The following is a 13584-nucleotide window of genomic DNA, read 5'->3' as shown; positions in this document are numbered from 1 at the left end:
AAGAGTGGGGGGGAATCTCCTGGAGCCTCTTTTGGCTCTGAAAATTAGAATTGTGTGACTTATGTAAGTGGAGATGGTTTGTATGAGTTACAAGGAGCCTGGATAGAGTCATTATTAGAATGGAAATTTTTGCTATCTGTGAACTCTTTCCATGGACAAATTCCAGACTGACTCGCATCCATCTTAGAAGCTAGTCCACACTCCTTCCATGCACAGGCCAAATTTACCAATGAGTTGGGGCTTATTATATCTCAAGATTTGACAGTGAAATATTACAACAGTACGAGAGCCATGACCCGGAGAAGTTTCAAGACGGTCTTATAAATAATAAATGTCAGAGGCTACCACAATTTGGAGCAGCGTTATCCATGGCTGAGAAGGACATCTCCCCCAGTCCCCTGAAGCCAGTATTTTAAAAGTATAGATCCACATACAATTTCAGCAATGCTAACCTTGTGTGTGCTTCATACAGAGAAGCCAACAAATGGAAGCCGACAGATGGAGATGGCTACTGGCAATCTGATCCCAGTGATGCTCAGAGCAGAGTATCTTCTGTCAGTGGGAAAAGCCTTGCGAAATTAGCTTAGGTGCTCAGAATGGTCTATGGTGGGAAACTTGATGTCCTAAGGATCTGTATGGTTGCAATGGGCATCATGCTTGTCAACTTGATTGTCTCTGGAATAAGCCAAGAGCCACTTCTTTGGGTGGGTTGTGAAGACATCCCCAGGAAAGATGACCCTTTGTCAGAGAACACATCTCCCAGGGGAAGCCTAGATATGAAGAAGTCCAAGGAAAAGCAGGGCTTCCTGCGCTTGCTTTTATTTCGTGCAGTTTAGTATGTCTATCCTGTTGATATTACTAGCATCAGAACCCAGCCTCTTCAGCCTTCCAATGTGGACCGAGGACTAGCAGCTTTCTAGGAACCCTCCCGACCTCCAGGGCCAGGTCAGGGCTGCTGAGGCATGCAGGCATTTGACCCGAACAGCTCCAGGTCTCAGCCTCCTTAGTGTGCAGACAGCCACTGCTGGACAACTCAGTGCCATGTGTGTAAGTCATGCTAATAAATCCCCTTATGGAATACAAATCCATTGTATTGGTCTTCTATCTGGAGAACCCTGACTGATACAATGACCCACACTGACACAAGAGCCGGACTGCATCAGGCAATTACTGGTCCGTCTTGATGAAAACTGATACTGACACGGAGCAGGCGCTATAGTGGATGCATGTCAGGGCCTCAGGGTGATGCTGCAATTTCTGCTGTGAAAGGAAGAGACTTCCCAAGAATCTCCGAAAAGGCCCCAAGGAAGAGACAAACTTTTTCCTGCCACGGTTTGCTTCCAAACTCAGGAGAGGAAGGGGTTGCAGAGGCTTTCCCTCAGGGGGCAGGAGCCAGGGGAGGTGGAATCAGAAGTGTCTCTAAAAGCAAATGCCTAGGCATCCTTGTTGAGATGTGCAACCTGCTGCTTAGCTTACCCGACTACCGAAGCAATTATCAAGTTTCAGTATACATTTTTTAGAAAAAGTTTATCTACTTGTATTTTATGAGTGCTCTTCATGTATGCCTGCATGACAGAAGAGGGCATCAGACACTATTGTAAATGGTTGTGAGCCACCATGTGGTTGCTGGGAATTGAACTCAGGACCACTGGAAGAGTAGCCAATGCTCTTAACCACTGAGCCATCTCTCCAGCCTCTCAGTGTACTGGTTTAAAGTTCATATTTAGGTCTTGGTTCATTCCCACTCTCTAATTCCAGGGTGGAGGCAGGGCAGGGACATGAAGTTTTAACAACACTGTGGGTGTTTGAGCAACAGTGAAGGAATAACCAGCAGAAATCAGTGTTTCTCAAATCGGGTGAGCGGTTGCACTCTTCAGGGTCTGTGGTGGTGATTATCACCTGGTGTGTGCTTATTTTAGTGCTGTTTTCAGGTATTGAGGGCATTCTGGATGATTTCGGGGATATTCTTATAGACAGACACTGCTGCAGACGCCAAGTTGGTGCCAAGTACTTTCAGATTCACCTCAGGACCAATCGCTACTCAGATCCCGACTCAGTGCCTTTCCACTAACCCCTAGGAAGCCACTGCATGCTCAGCCCCCTGTCTGTGGAATGTTCCTCTCAAGCCTTTTATTATTATCAACAGTGCTATGTGAAGGCTACTCATTCACATGTGTATCTTGATAATTAAAATATACTTTCACATATATCTAATATGTATTATAACACACACACACACACACACACACACACACACACACACACACACCTGCCTGTTGTAGGATTTCAGAGGATGAAGTCTTTACAGTACCAAAGGGTATGGCTATTTAAGACTGCAATAGCTGTTATCAGTGTGTCCTAAAGTCTTGGTTTTGGCAGAACTGAATAGAACCCAGAGCCTTATGAGTGTCTGACAAGCTCTCTACAACTGTGCCACAACCCTGGCCCTCAGCAAGTTTCAAATATGAGAGTTATAATCACAGGGATGAGTGGGAATCAAATAGCATCACTTCATTTGCTCCTGAAGGAAAGGAAGAAGGAAAGAGAAGATTGACAAATAGCATGGATATATTGACTTCGGGAAGTCTATGAGTCCCCCAAGCACAGTGAGGAAATGCACTTGGAGCTCAAAAGGGTTGATGTCTCCAAAGCAAGAGGCTGGGCAGTTAGTGCAGAAAACCCATCAGCTCAAAGTCCAGTGAGGGGAGGTTAGCCTGGGGATTGGGGGCCTGAAGGAGAGGGAGAAGCAAGGACTTCGGAACACATCAGCGATGGTAAAAGGGCAGCAAGAGATTGGAAAGAGGTTGGCTAGTAAGGTGTGAACCAGGAGGGAGAAACTGGGGTGCAATCAGAGGAGAGGCTCTGAGGGACTGAAGGATCTCCAGGCCAGCTGATAGTGTCCCTTTGTTTACTGTTCCAGGAGACATTATGAAGCTGGGCCTGCTAGTGTCGACCTGGAATCTCAGAGGCTTGGGAGCGTGAGGCAGGAGAATTGCAAGTTCAAAGTCTGCTTGCATTACAGAATCAGTTTAAGGCCAGTCTGGGCAACTTGGGGACACCCTGCCTCAGAAAAAAATGAAAGTAATGAATTAAACTTAACAAAATGTACAATATCGCATCATCCGTATAATAAAAATTCATATACAATTTCTCATTGTTTTCTTAGCCAATATTTTACTTTTTATGACCGTATTTTTAAAATTGTGTGTGTGTGTGTGTGTGTGTGTGTGTGTGTGTGTGTGTGTGTGTGTGTGTGTGAGACTACAATGTCCTTGGAGGACAGAAGAGGGCATTAGAAACCCTGAAGCTGGATTACAGTCGCTTGTAAGCCATCCAACCTAGGTGCTGGCTGGGAACTGAACAGTAAGTGCTTTTAACTGCTGAGTCGTCTTTCTAGCCCCTTAACCAGATTTTGGTGTTTTGCTTTGTTTTCTGATTTACTTCCTTTTTTAAAATTGAAAATAAGGTTTTTTTTCATACAATATTGATCAGGACTATACCATTAAATTACCAGAGAGGAGGCCGGGAGTTGGTGGCGAGCGCCTTTAATCCCAGCACTCAGGAGGCACAGGCAGGCGGAGCTCTGAGAGTTCGAGGCCAGCCTGGTCTACAGAACGAGTTCCAGGATAGCCTCCAAAACAATACAGAGAAACCCTGTCTCAAAAATTACCAGAGAGGATAAGAAAAATTAGACAGTAAAGAGGCTATGGGTTTGGCAAGTAGGGAGTCCTTTGATTTTCAGAACAGCCTTAGTTGGAACTGTGACAGCTAACTGCCATGGCCCAGAACACACCTAGCCTAGTGAGTCACTTAGGGTGTTAAATGTTTTATTGAGGATTTTTAAAATTAGCCTTTCTTTAGCACATTCCTGAGAGTTGAGGTAACCTTGCAGAAATGGACATGGGTCTCCCCCTTTCCAGTGTGAGGGCACTGACACTAACAGGCTCTGGAGGTGCGGAGGGGGAGCACGCTGCCGAGCACCAGGAGGGCAGCCTGCACAGGAGGGATGATAAGACAAGCAAAGAACATTAGCTGCAGAGGTCTTTGGAAGGTGAGAACGTTCAAATCACAGGCCGGAGACCACTACGCCTGGTGCCTCTGTGTCACACACCATGACACCATCAGATAGCTGAGTCTTGTTCCAAATGCTTCCAAGTCCTGAAATGTAGAGCAGTGTCAGGCAGACGGCTCCAAAGCTGGAGGGAGGAGGAAGCCTACCTGCCCTGGGAGCGTAAACCGAAACACTTCTGCCTCTGACGCTTCCCTGGACGTGAGCAGGAAACCACAGACGACCCCACAGTTCAGGGCACTCATGCTTGGCCTGAGCACCAACCTCCTGGCTAGCAACAGTGATTAAGAACAGCCTAGGCAAGCTTGGCAGCCTGTATGCTTTTCACCTGCTGAAATGGAGCTGCTAAGACCGGAGGAGCCTCAAAGCACAAATAACCTTCCGCTGATGCTGACTCATCCCCCTCACCCCCAGGCCTCCAGTTTGGCTTCTCCAGAGTGGCCTTTTCACACAGCGCAGTTGAGCAGTGAATTTCAGTGGGGGACTAGATTTCAAAGGGCTCCGCAGTGCAGAAGAGAGCAGAGGTTATTCACTCTGGTACCCCTCCATCTTTGAAAAGACTGCCAATCTCTTCTCCTTAGTGTGCAAATTTGGCAACAGAAGGCCTAAGCTGTGTGGGGAACTTGCATGGAGATCTGAATGACACTGAAGAGGCTGCATTCAGAACCCGGCTTTACAGGTCTGGGGCAGATGTCTGGGGAGTTGGTCCCAGCTGCTGTGCTTGTCTCTCTGGTCTCCCAGAGAAATCAATGGGCTTGCAAATTTTGCCTCTCTCTTTGGCCTTCAGACTCACTTATTTTGAAGATAAACATGTCTGGATAGCATTGTACACATAGCGACTGCTTAAGGAGCATTGGGGACTAAATTGGAGCTATGCCTGCTACATGTTAAGTGGCATGAACACAGGCAGCATGACTCCAGGACCCAGAAATCTGAAGTTGTTCGTGTCAGTGCTGTTGCCCACATTCTTGCAAGCCATAGGGTTCTTCCCCATCCCAGTCAGAGTGATGTCAAATAATCTAAATTAATACACAGTCTTACACTTACATTTGACTTCAAATAGCCTCATATTGCACACATGACATGCACTTAAAATTCTGGAGATAGTTATTTGGATAATCAAGAGTCATCAGGCTGAGACTATTAATGATGGCCCTGGGCTGATCCCCCAAATTGCAACAACAACAACAATCTGCTTCTCTTGGCCCTCCAACCATGTTTTATTTCATCCCCACAAGTCCTCCCATACTAATGTGATAATTTTGCTTCATTTCTTGGCTTCCAATCTATAATAAGAAAGATTCCATTCTCTATTTTTATATGAAAGACTTCAGGTTAGCAAAGACACAGCCAAGAGGATGCACCTTTGAAACCATTTATCTTCAAAGGGCAAAGTATCTGTAAAGAAAGAAAAAGTGGGGAAGATGGCCAGGACTGGACCTCATATACTCATCTAGGGTTTTCGTTTTAATGTTCTAAAATATTTTTATTTATTTAGTATGTATACAGTGTTCTGCAGGCATGTATTCCTGCAGGCCAGAAGAGGGCACCAGATCTCATTACATGTGGTTGTGAGCCCACTGTGTGGCTGCTAGGAATTGAACTCAAGACCTCTGAAAGGGCAGGCAAAGGTCTTAATCGCTGAACCATCTCTCCAGCCTGATTCTTTTAGATTTGAAATGTCTGATGAATCTGCAGTCAGGTTCGGTGGGCAACTCCAGACGGTGAAAGAATGTCCTTTATACCCACGGAGTCTGGATGACAAAATACTGATTTCTTTCATTTGAGGACTTTCTCAGAGGGGGACCCTAATGACTAGAGTAAAAGAATTCTAAATTATAAACAACTTTAAAGATTATTAAGTCATGTTAGGTGCTGCTAGGAGACAGAGAAACCGTGAAAATAATTTTGGTTCCTTTCTTTTCTGATTATCTAGAACTCAGAAAACAAATCTCTAGTTCCTTGAGTTTAAGAAAGAAGGGAGCTGAGCTCCACATGGCCCATTTAGGCAAAACTGAGCTAAAGGCAGATTTAGGCATGAAGGGATCTAGCCACATCCCGTCTTTAAACAGGCAGAAACCGGAAACAAGCCTGCAAGATTTCCAGCAATGGAAGGAAGAGTGGGGTCACCAGTTCAGGTCCCCGGAGGACACAAAACCATTTGTGGTTGGGGCTTGGGGCCAGTGGTCCATTGCCACTTTGATCTGACCCGTTGTGAGTCAAGCCTTTCTTCTTCAACCATGCCCACAATTCAGCTAGCTATGTCCCCATCATGGTGACAGCTTCAGCTTCCCTGCGGATACCTCAGACCACCCTGGTTGGACCAGAAAAGCTGCCCCTTTACCTTTTTGCTTGTTGAAGAACGGCAGAGTGGGCACGAGGCTGGGACCAAGTGGCTCCGGTCTCTCGGTGGCCTTGGGGCTTTGGCTGGAACTCTCAGCTTCCTCCTTAGGCTTCGATTGCTGTGACTTGGGCGGCTCGGTGGCCGGGGCTCCGTCGCCTGAAGAGGGCTCCGGGCGGGATTGGAGGGCAGCGGGGGTGAAGCTGAGCACCGGGCTGGGCTCTGCAGGACTCTGGAGGCTGGGCGCCCGCTCTTCCGCGGCTCGAGTGCTGGTCTCCTCGCGGATGGCGTCCAGGGCGCCTGGCTTCATCGGAGGCGAGTCCTGCTCACGTTTGGGACTCTCCTCTGAGGCCGAGGAGGCGTCGCAGGACTCGATGATGAGCTCACTGTCCAGCTCGGCCTCGCGCTCCTCCCGCAGGATGCTGTACTGGATGGATGGCGAGGCCGGAGACGGGGGCGGGCCCGACACGTGGCCAAAGCTCACATAGCTCGAGGGTAGCGCATCCTCGGAGGCCATGGGGTCCTCTGACACCAGCTCAATTTCTGAGTCTCCGGACTCCGCACTGCTGGCCTCCTGGTCCAGGGGACTGGGGATGGTGGGCAGGCCGGACCTGGTCTTGGCTTTGGGTCTGTCCGCCACCTGGCCCACCGGCCTTGAACTCTCGGTGGTCTCATAGGACAACCCCTTTGCTTCTTTAATGGCAGCAATCAGCTCATCCTCAGAGACACTGCCTTTCCCCTGTGACTCTGCAACAGATGGTTCTGTCGTCCCACAGAGCGAAGCAGAACCAGAGAAGCACACACACGGACAGACAGATGGACAGAGAGAAAAGAAATAAAACAAAATTCCATTAGGGGAGATGTTTTGTCGTTGCTTGAGAAACACACATCTCATTAGTACAGAAATAGTCTGTTTCCAGGGCTTTGCTGGAAAGTCAGGCCTCCCTAACTAAGGCTAATTAATGTTGTGGTCCAATTAATCAGTGTTTTACATACCTATCCATCATAACCAGTCGTTTTTTTAAAAAATGACCCTGTCATTTCTTAGCAACAGAATCTTGGCTGCTTTGTCTGTTTGGATGCACCAAAGATTCTAGAAGTTTTAATTTTTGATTCCTCGGGCAGGGGAATCTCCGATTTGCAGATTTCATCAGATAATCAAATGGACACATATCACTAATGGTCCACCAATACCAAGAACATCAAGAAATAAGAAAGTTATCCACACATCCCCCCTCCCGGCGCACGTCCATGGTTGCTCATGTCTTCTCTGTTAAAAAGAGAAGACAGGCTTGGACAGGCTTGACTTTGAGCTTTACATTTTCCATAAGAATATTTTTACTTTTAAAGTCTGAAATTCAAAGGTTTTGCCTGTTTCCCTCAGTGCATCATGAGGATTATCAGCTCTGCCATCCTGTGGGACTGACACTGTGACAGCCCACTATGTGCACCGGTCCGCCGCCCCCCCCCCCATGTGGCCTTGAGAAGTTATCAACTTAGAATCACCTCAATCCCTGGGGCAAATGTCTGACTTCTGCCTGATGCTCTTCCAGATGGCCTGGAGGCCACACTGACAACCCTGCTGAGCTAGGCTGCTGGGATCACCATGACAACAGTGTTCAGGCTTTTGCTACTGTCTTGCAATACAGCCGGCAGGGCCTTTCTTCTGGGAATCTTAGACAGCCATCTCCAGATCCTATATAGCGGAACTAACTATCCAAAGCTTCCTGCTAGACACTGGAGTCACTGTGGGGTTCTAGGGAGGCACGGGGAGCAAATTAGCTATGACTACATTACCCGGGACTCTAGGATTCAGTGAGAATCTGATAAAATATTTCAGAATTTTTTAATGTTCTATAAAGAAGGGTCAGCTTTACCCTACACATCATCAGTCCATTAAGCAGGGAGCTCTGCCCCAGCTTGTAACCTAATGGTAAGGGATCACAACATACAGACAGTGTGTGAAAAGACAGGTAAAGCACATAGCATGGTAGATGACAGCAAGTGCTGTGAAGGAAAAGCAGTCAGGTAAGGGAACCAGATGTTCTGGACATCTGGGATGAGGGTTCAGCTTTAACTAGGGAGGTCGGATGAGGCCTCTGTGAGAGGCGGACCTAGATTTAACACTTAATTTGCAAGGAAAAGTGTGCCAAGCAGTGCACAGGCCGAGAGGTGGGAGTCACAGTGATCTCAAGACACCAAGATGGCTGCTGTAAGGAAGCATGAGGCAGAAGAGGTAGAGGCTGGGATGTGTCAGAACTCATGAGGCTTTTCACCTGGGTGGAGAAAGCCATCATCGGGGTAGAGAAGTGATGTGCTCTGTGAGTTAAGTGTCTTAAAATAACTGCTTCTCCTATGGACATACAGCTAATATTACATGCTCTGAGCAGGTTATATTTAAGAATGTATATGGATAGACATGCATGCATTTCAGATTTAGTGGAAAAGGTCAAGAGCTTAAAGGAGAATGGGAAGGGATATATAGAAGAGTTGTATATTATAAATTCATCTCAAAAATGAAATCAGAAAAGCAAAACAACTGCCTCACTCTCAAGTTGTTTGACAACGTTTATTGTATTATCTCATACCATGTTCATAATGGCACACTCTCTAAGCCATGTGATTAGTTCTTTGCTGTAATTTCAAACAGAAGAGCAGCATAAAAGTTACATCCAGTAAGAATGGGGTTGGGGCACGGGTGCCAACGAAGATGTGGTCTGTGCCTTTAATCCCAGGACTCAGGATCTCTGTTAGTTCAAGGCCACCCTGACTACATGAAATTGATCCAGTCCTAAAAAGAAACAGCTCACACAAAGGAGATCTCAACTCTTGGGGTCACTCCCAGTATTAGGGAGGTATTTAAGACAGAAGAAGGGTCTCAGAGCTGGCATTCAGTCTGAGAGTTAGTCTCTAGCCATGCTGAGGAGAGCATAGCAGTCTGAGTGAATCTGAGGAGCAGTGAAATTGGGAGCGGTCTGAGGATAGCCGCTTTGGTCTGAGCTGAGCTAGAGGTAAGGGCTAGTGGCCGGCTGCTTTGCTTTTCTGATCTTCTGGGTCTTTTATTTTTCATGCTACATCCTATGGCATATCTCCCTCTGCTTTCTTCTGTGAAGGCTCCTGATCACTTGAGCTAGCGGGACTGGCTCAGCAACTATTGTCTAGCATTCCTGTCATCTGTGCCAGCTGGCTTGCTGCTGCACCTGCCATGGGTAGGTGTCTACTTCTGCAGAGCTGTGGCCTGGGGGATGGTGTAACGAGTCTGTGTCTTCCCTGTCCTCCATCCCACTTCCACTGACCCTAGACTGAAGTGTCACAGAAAGAAAAGAGAGCTGAGGACTATGTATTCACTGTCACTACTCCGGCACCCTTTTCAGTGCCGGGTACACAGGAGGTTGAAAGGACATCCACAGGCAAGCTCAGAATGTCAGGACAATGGTTTATCATCATCATCATCATTGTGTTATGTTCATACATGTGTACACGTGTGTGCATTTAGAGCTTGCCAATTCATCTAGTCTAGATACTACATACTGGTAATTCCTTGTCTCCATTCCCCAAGCACTGTGATTACAATTAGGCCAACATACCCACCCAGTCAACATTTATGTGGGTAGTAGGGCTCTGAACTTCGGTCCTCATGCTTACACAGCAAGTACTTTACTCACTGAGCTGTCTCCCCAGCCCAGAACCATAGTTCTTAACCATAGTTCATATCTGAGGTGTGCAGCTTCAGATTGCCCTCAGAAAGTCTAGCTTAGCAGAAGGTCTGGATGGAGCGCCGACACCTGCATTCTGCAACTCTGCCTGTGACTCTAAGAGCTAGGGCTGTTCTTCCAGGTAGGTTGGTAGCCAACAAAAACACAGGACATTGCCCTCAGTTGCCTCCCAAAAGGGAGAGCCTATTGCTGGAGAAAGCACATACTTCTGACTAAGTCTCAGAGTCACTGACCAGGAACTGACCAAACAGCTGCCTCCCTGAAGACTAGTTCTCATAGTCTCCAGGCAGGCTATGCACGCTGACAAGGTAGAACAGCAATCAATAGTTCTCCGCAACTTAAAGACTATAAGCCACAACAGTGACAAGCGCAGGAAAAGGCCTCCAGAGGTGCAGTAGTAACACTTAGATCTATATACCTGTAAACCCAGCTAACTGCTCATGGCTAGAAAGGTCCAAGACCCTAGAGATCAAGCCTATCTTTCTTGAATAAATTCTACTCAGATGTTTGCCACTGACACTTTCATAAATTAATATAGTTCCTAACTGTATTCTAAAGGCTTATCCTTACCGGCCACATTTAAGTGTAGCTCATCAAAGAAGCAGATGGAGGCTTGTACAGTGATCCACAAATGGTCCAAAATACAGAGAATATATCTGGGGGGGGGAGTTCAAGTCTCAGTTAGTATGACTACAATTCAAGCCCTACAATTAAGGCTTGGGGAGCATTGTGGAAGATTCAGCAGAAACATTGTAACAGCTAGAGGACCAGAATGTCTACTATTAGATACTGTCTTCTAGATGTGAGAGATGCTACAGGGAGGATGTGCCTATGAAATCTCAGCTATATGGCTGCATAAATAAGACCTACGAATGGTACCACCAGTCTCCATGCCAACAAGGATGGGGTGGGGATTTCAAAAGGTCCCACCCCTAGATAAAGAGCTACAAACAGCTGGCACAGTGTGGTCTCCTAGGAATGCTGGACAAGCAGAGTCTGGGCCAGGTCCATTAGCTAAACTTTGTCTCTCACAGTCTCTGTCTCTCGTCTGTCTGTCTGTCTCTCTCTCTCCGTGTGTGTGTGTGTGTGTGTGTGTGTGTGTGTGTGTGTGTGTGTGTGTGTGTGTGTGCAGGTTCTGCATGTGTGTAGTGCGAAGAGATCAGGGGACAACCTCAGGTATCCCTCAGAAGCCATCCATTGCTGTGAAATAACCTTTCTTTATGCTGTGAATATCTTTTATTCCCATTGATTAATAACGAAACTGATTTGGCCTGTAGCAAGGCAGGATAAAGCCAGGCAGGAAAACCAAACTGAAAATACAGGGAGACAGAAAGGCAGAGTCTGGGACAGATTCCAGAGAGACATGGAAGCAGCAAGATGTATGTACTAAATTAACAGATAGTACCAGGAGACATGTGTTAAAACATAGATTAATAGAATGGAATAATTTAAGTTGTAAGAGCTAGTTAGTAATAAGCCTGAGCAATAGACCAAACACTTTGTAATGAATACTAAGCTTCTCTGTGATTATTTGGGTACTGGGTGGCTGGGAAACAAAAGCTCCGCCTCCATTTACAATCCATCCCTCTTGGGTTTTATTTTTTCCTGAGATAAGTTTCTCATTGAGACCTGGGGCCCCTAGTTGAGTAGGACTGGCTGACCAGCAGCTCCAGGGATCCTCCTGGCTCAGCTTCTCCAGTACTAGGATTCAAGAATGTGCCATCATACCCATCTTTTTCTACCTGGGTGCTAGGGATTGGGTTTGGGTCCTCATGCCAATGCTCAGGCACCTTTACTTACTGAGCTATGCCCATAGACTCTAGGGTTTCCTGTTAGAATCAAAACTACTTTTTAGTTTCATATATACAATTGCAAGTGGACCTCCAGGGAATGGAAGAGGGTAAAGGGACAGTGCTGGGATTCAGGGAGAAGGAGGGATCATCCCTCTGAGATTTCCTTTTCCTGCAGGTACCACCCCTAAAGGAACCTAAGCCCCTCCTACTCCAACCCTTTTTGTGTCACAGAGGCAGAGCCTGTATTAGGCATGTTACATGTCCTGTACAAGGTCACCCAGCCATGGTCCTCTCCCCATAGTGCCTCGAGGAGGCCCAGTGGATCATGGGAGAAGAGCTCACATCCCAGCAGTGGCACTTTCCTGCTCTGAGCTTCAGGGCCACAGGATACTGTTGATGTTTCCATTGTGTCATACTTAACCCCCTCCCCATTAAATAAGACAGAAACATTTGACAAGGAAAACCCAACAGGACTTTAAGAGGAACCCCAGACTGACACTTATGTAAAATGCTCACAAACCTGAAAAGGCTGTGTGTTAATTAGACCAGTTAACTTAATGTGATTTAAAGGGACCACAAGAGCAAGCATTTTAGATGGAAGTCTTTGTTCCTTCATGCTCCGGGACTTTAGCCCTCCACAGGCTTGGGCTTTCCCGAAGTGGAGAAACACCAATGTCTTTACCTGTTCCAGAAGATGGAGGAGTGACAGATCCCGGACTGTCATCTTCAGGCTCCGAGACGGTGACAGTAGGGACTGTATCAGGGCTTGGCTTCAGACACAGGTCTTGCTTCTCCGGGGTTGCCGCTTCATGTGTGGCAGTCATGACAGGTTCGATCTCTGTCAGTGTGATCTTGATAGGGGCAGAGACCAGAGGCACTCTGTGTTGCTCCTCAGAGAGATCATCTATGTAAGAAGCAAAGGAAGACTCTTCAAATAAGTGGTCCTTGATGACCTTCCCCTCCACAGGAACTGGTTGGTCAAGTACACTGACTCCTTCCTGGTTTGTGGAGACTCCAGTGTCCTTGTCTTTAAAGTCCAAGTTCTTATCTTCTAGCTCAGGGCAAGGTTGTTCCTGGCCTTTTGCCTCCTGTGGCCTAGTTATGTCAATGTATTTATAAGCTTCTGCTTTCATCTGGTCCAGGGGGTCAGCTAGGATCTTGTTCACTTCGGTGGACTCTGCAGGAGTCATCTCTATTCCTGAATCAGAACTTAATAAGCCATGTGGCTCCATCCCAGGCACTTCTTGTAAGGAGGGCCTAGGGGTCCCCAGCTCCTCAGGGCTCTCTGAAGTGGTGATGTGACCATTTTCCTTCTGCAGAATTCCTGTAAAGTATGCGGGGTCCTCTCGGGGTGGGTAACAGATGTCAGAGATCAGCGATGTGTAACACGCCCCTTCCCCATCTTTTAGTGTTGAAGAGGAGAAATGGTCCAGGGAATCAGGAACAGCTGCCATACCTGTCAATCAAAATAACAGCAAACCATGAGTAGGCTGCTGGCTGGAGATCTCTCTCCTGCCTAATCTACCAGCTAACCCTCATTGAGAAAATACAGCATTCTTTCTCAAGAGTTTGGAACATCAGCATGCTAAGTTTCCTTGTCTACCTGACAGTCTACAACTCTTGGTATTTCCCAGGCAATAGACCCAAGCAGCTCAATGATTTTCA

At 46.9% G+C, this 13584-nt stretch overlaps 1 protein-coding gene across 1 annotated transcript in view; it reads right to left on the bottom strand.

Annotated features, from left to right (window-relative positions):
- Window positions 1-13584, bottom strand: part of Rtn1 (reticulon 1) — a 203609-nt gene that overhangs the window by 88172 nt on the left and 101853 nt on the right. The window contains exons 2-3 of the mRNA XM_005072775.4: window positions 12602-13375; window positions 6414-7172 (exon numbers count right to left, since the gene is read on the bottom strand). Of these exons, the coding sequence (XP_005072832.1) occupies window positions 6414-7172; window positions 12602-13375 (1533 nt within the window). The remainder of the gene's footprint in view (window positions 1-6413; window positions 7173-12601; window positions 13376-13584) is intronic.

Source organism: Mesocricetus auratus, unplaced genomic scaffold, assembly GCF_017639785.1.
Source record: "Mesocricetus auratus isolate SY011 unplaced genomic scaffold, BCM_Maur_2.0 Super-Scaffold_15014, whole genome shotgun sequence".
Classification (NCBI taxonomy): Eukaryota; Metazoa; Chordata; class Mammalia; order Rodentia; family Cricetidae; genus Mesocricetus; species Mesocricetus auratus.
The sequence above is the reverse complement of the archived record's forward strand: the minus strand, read 5'-3'. Positions and strand labels throughout refer to the sequence as shown.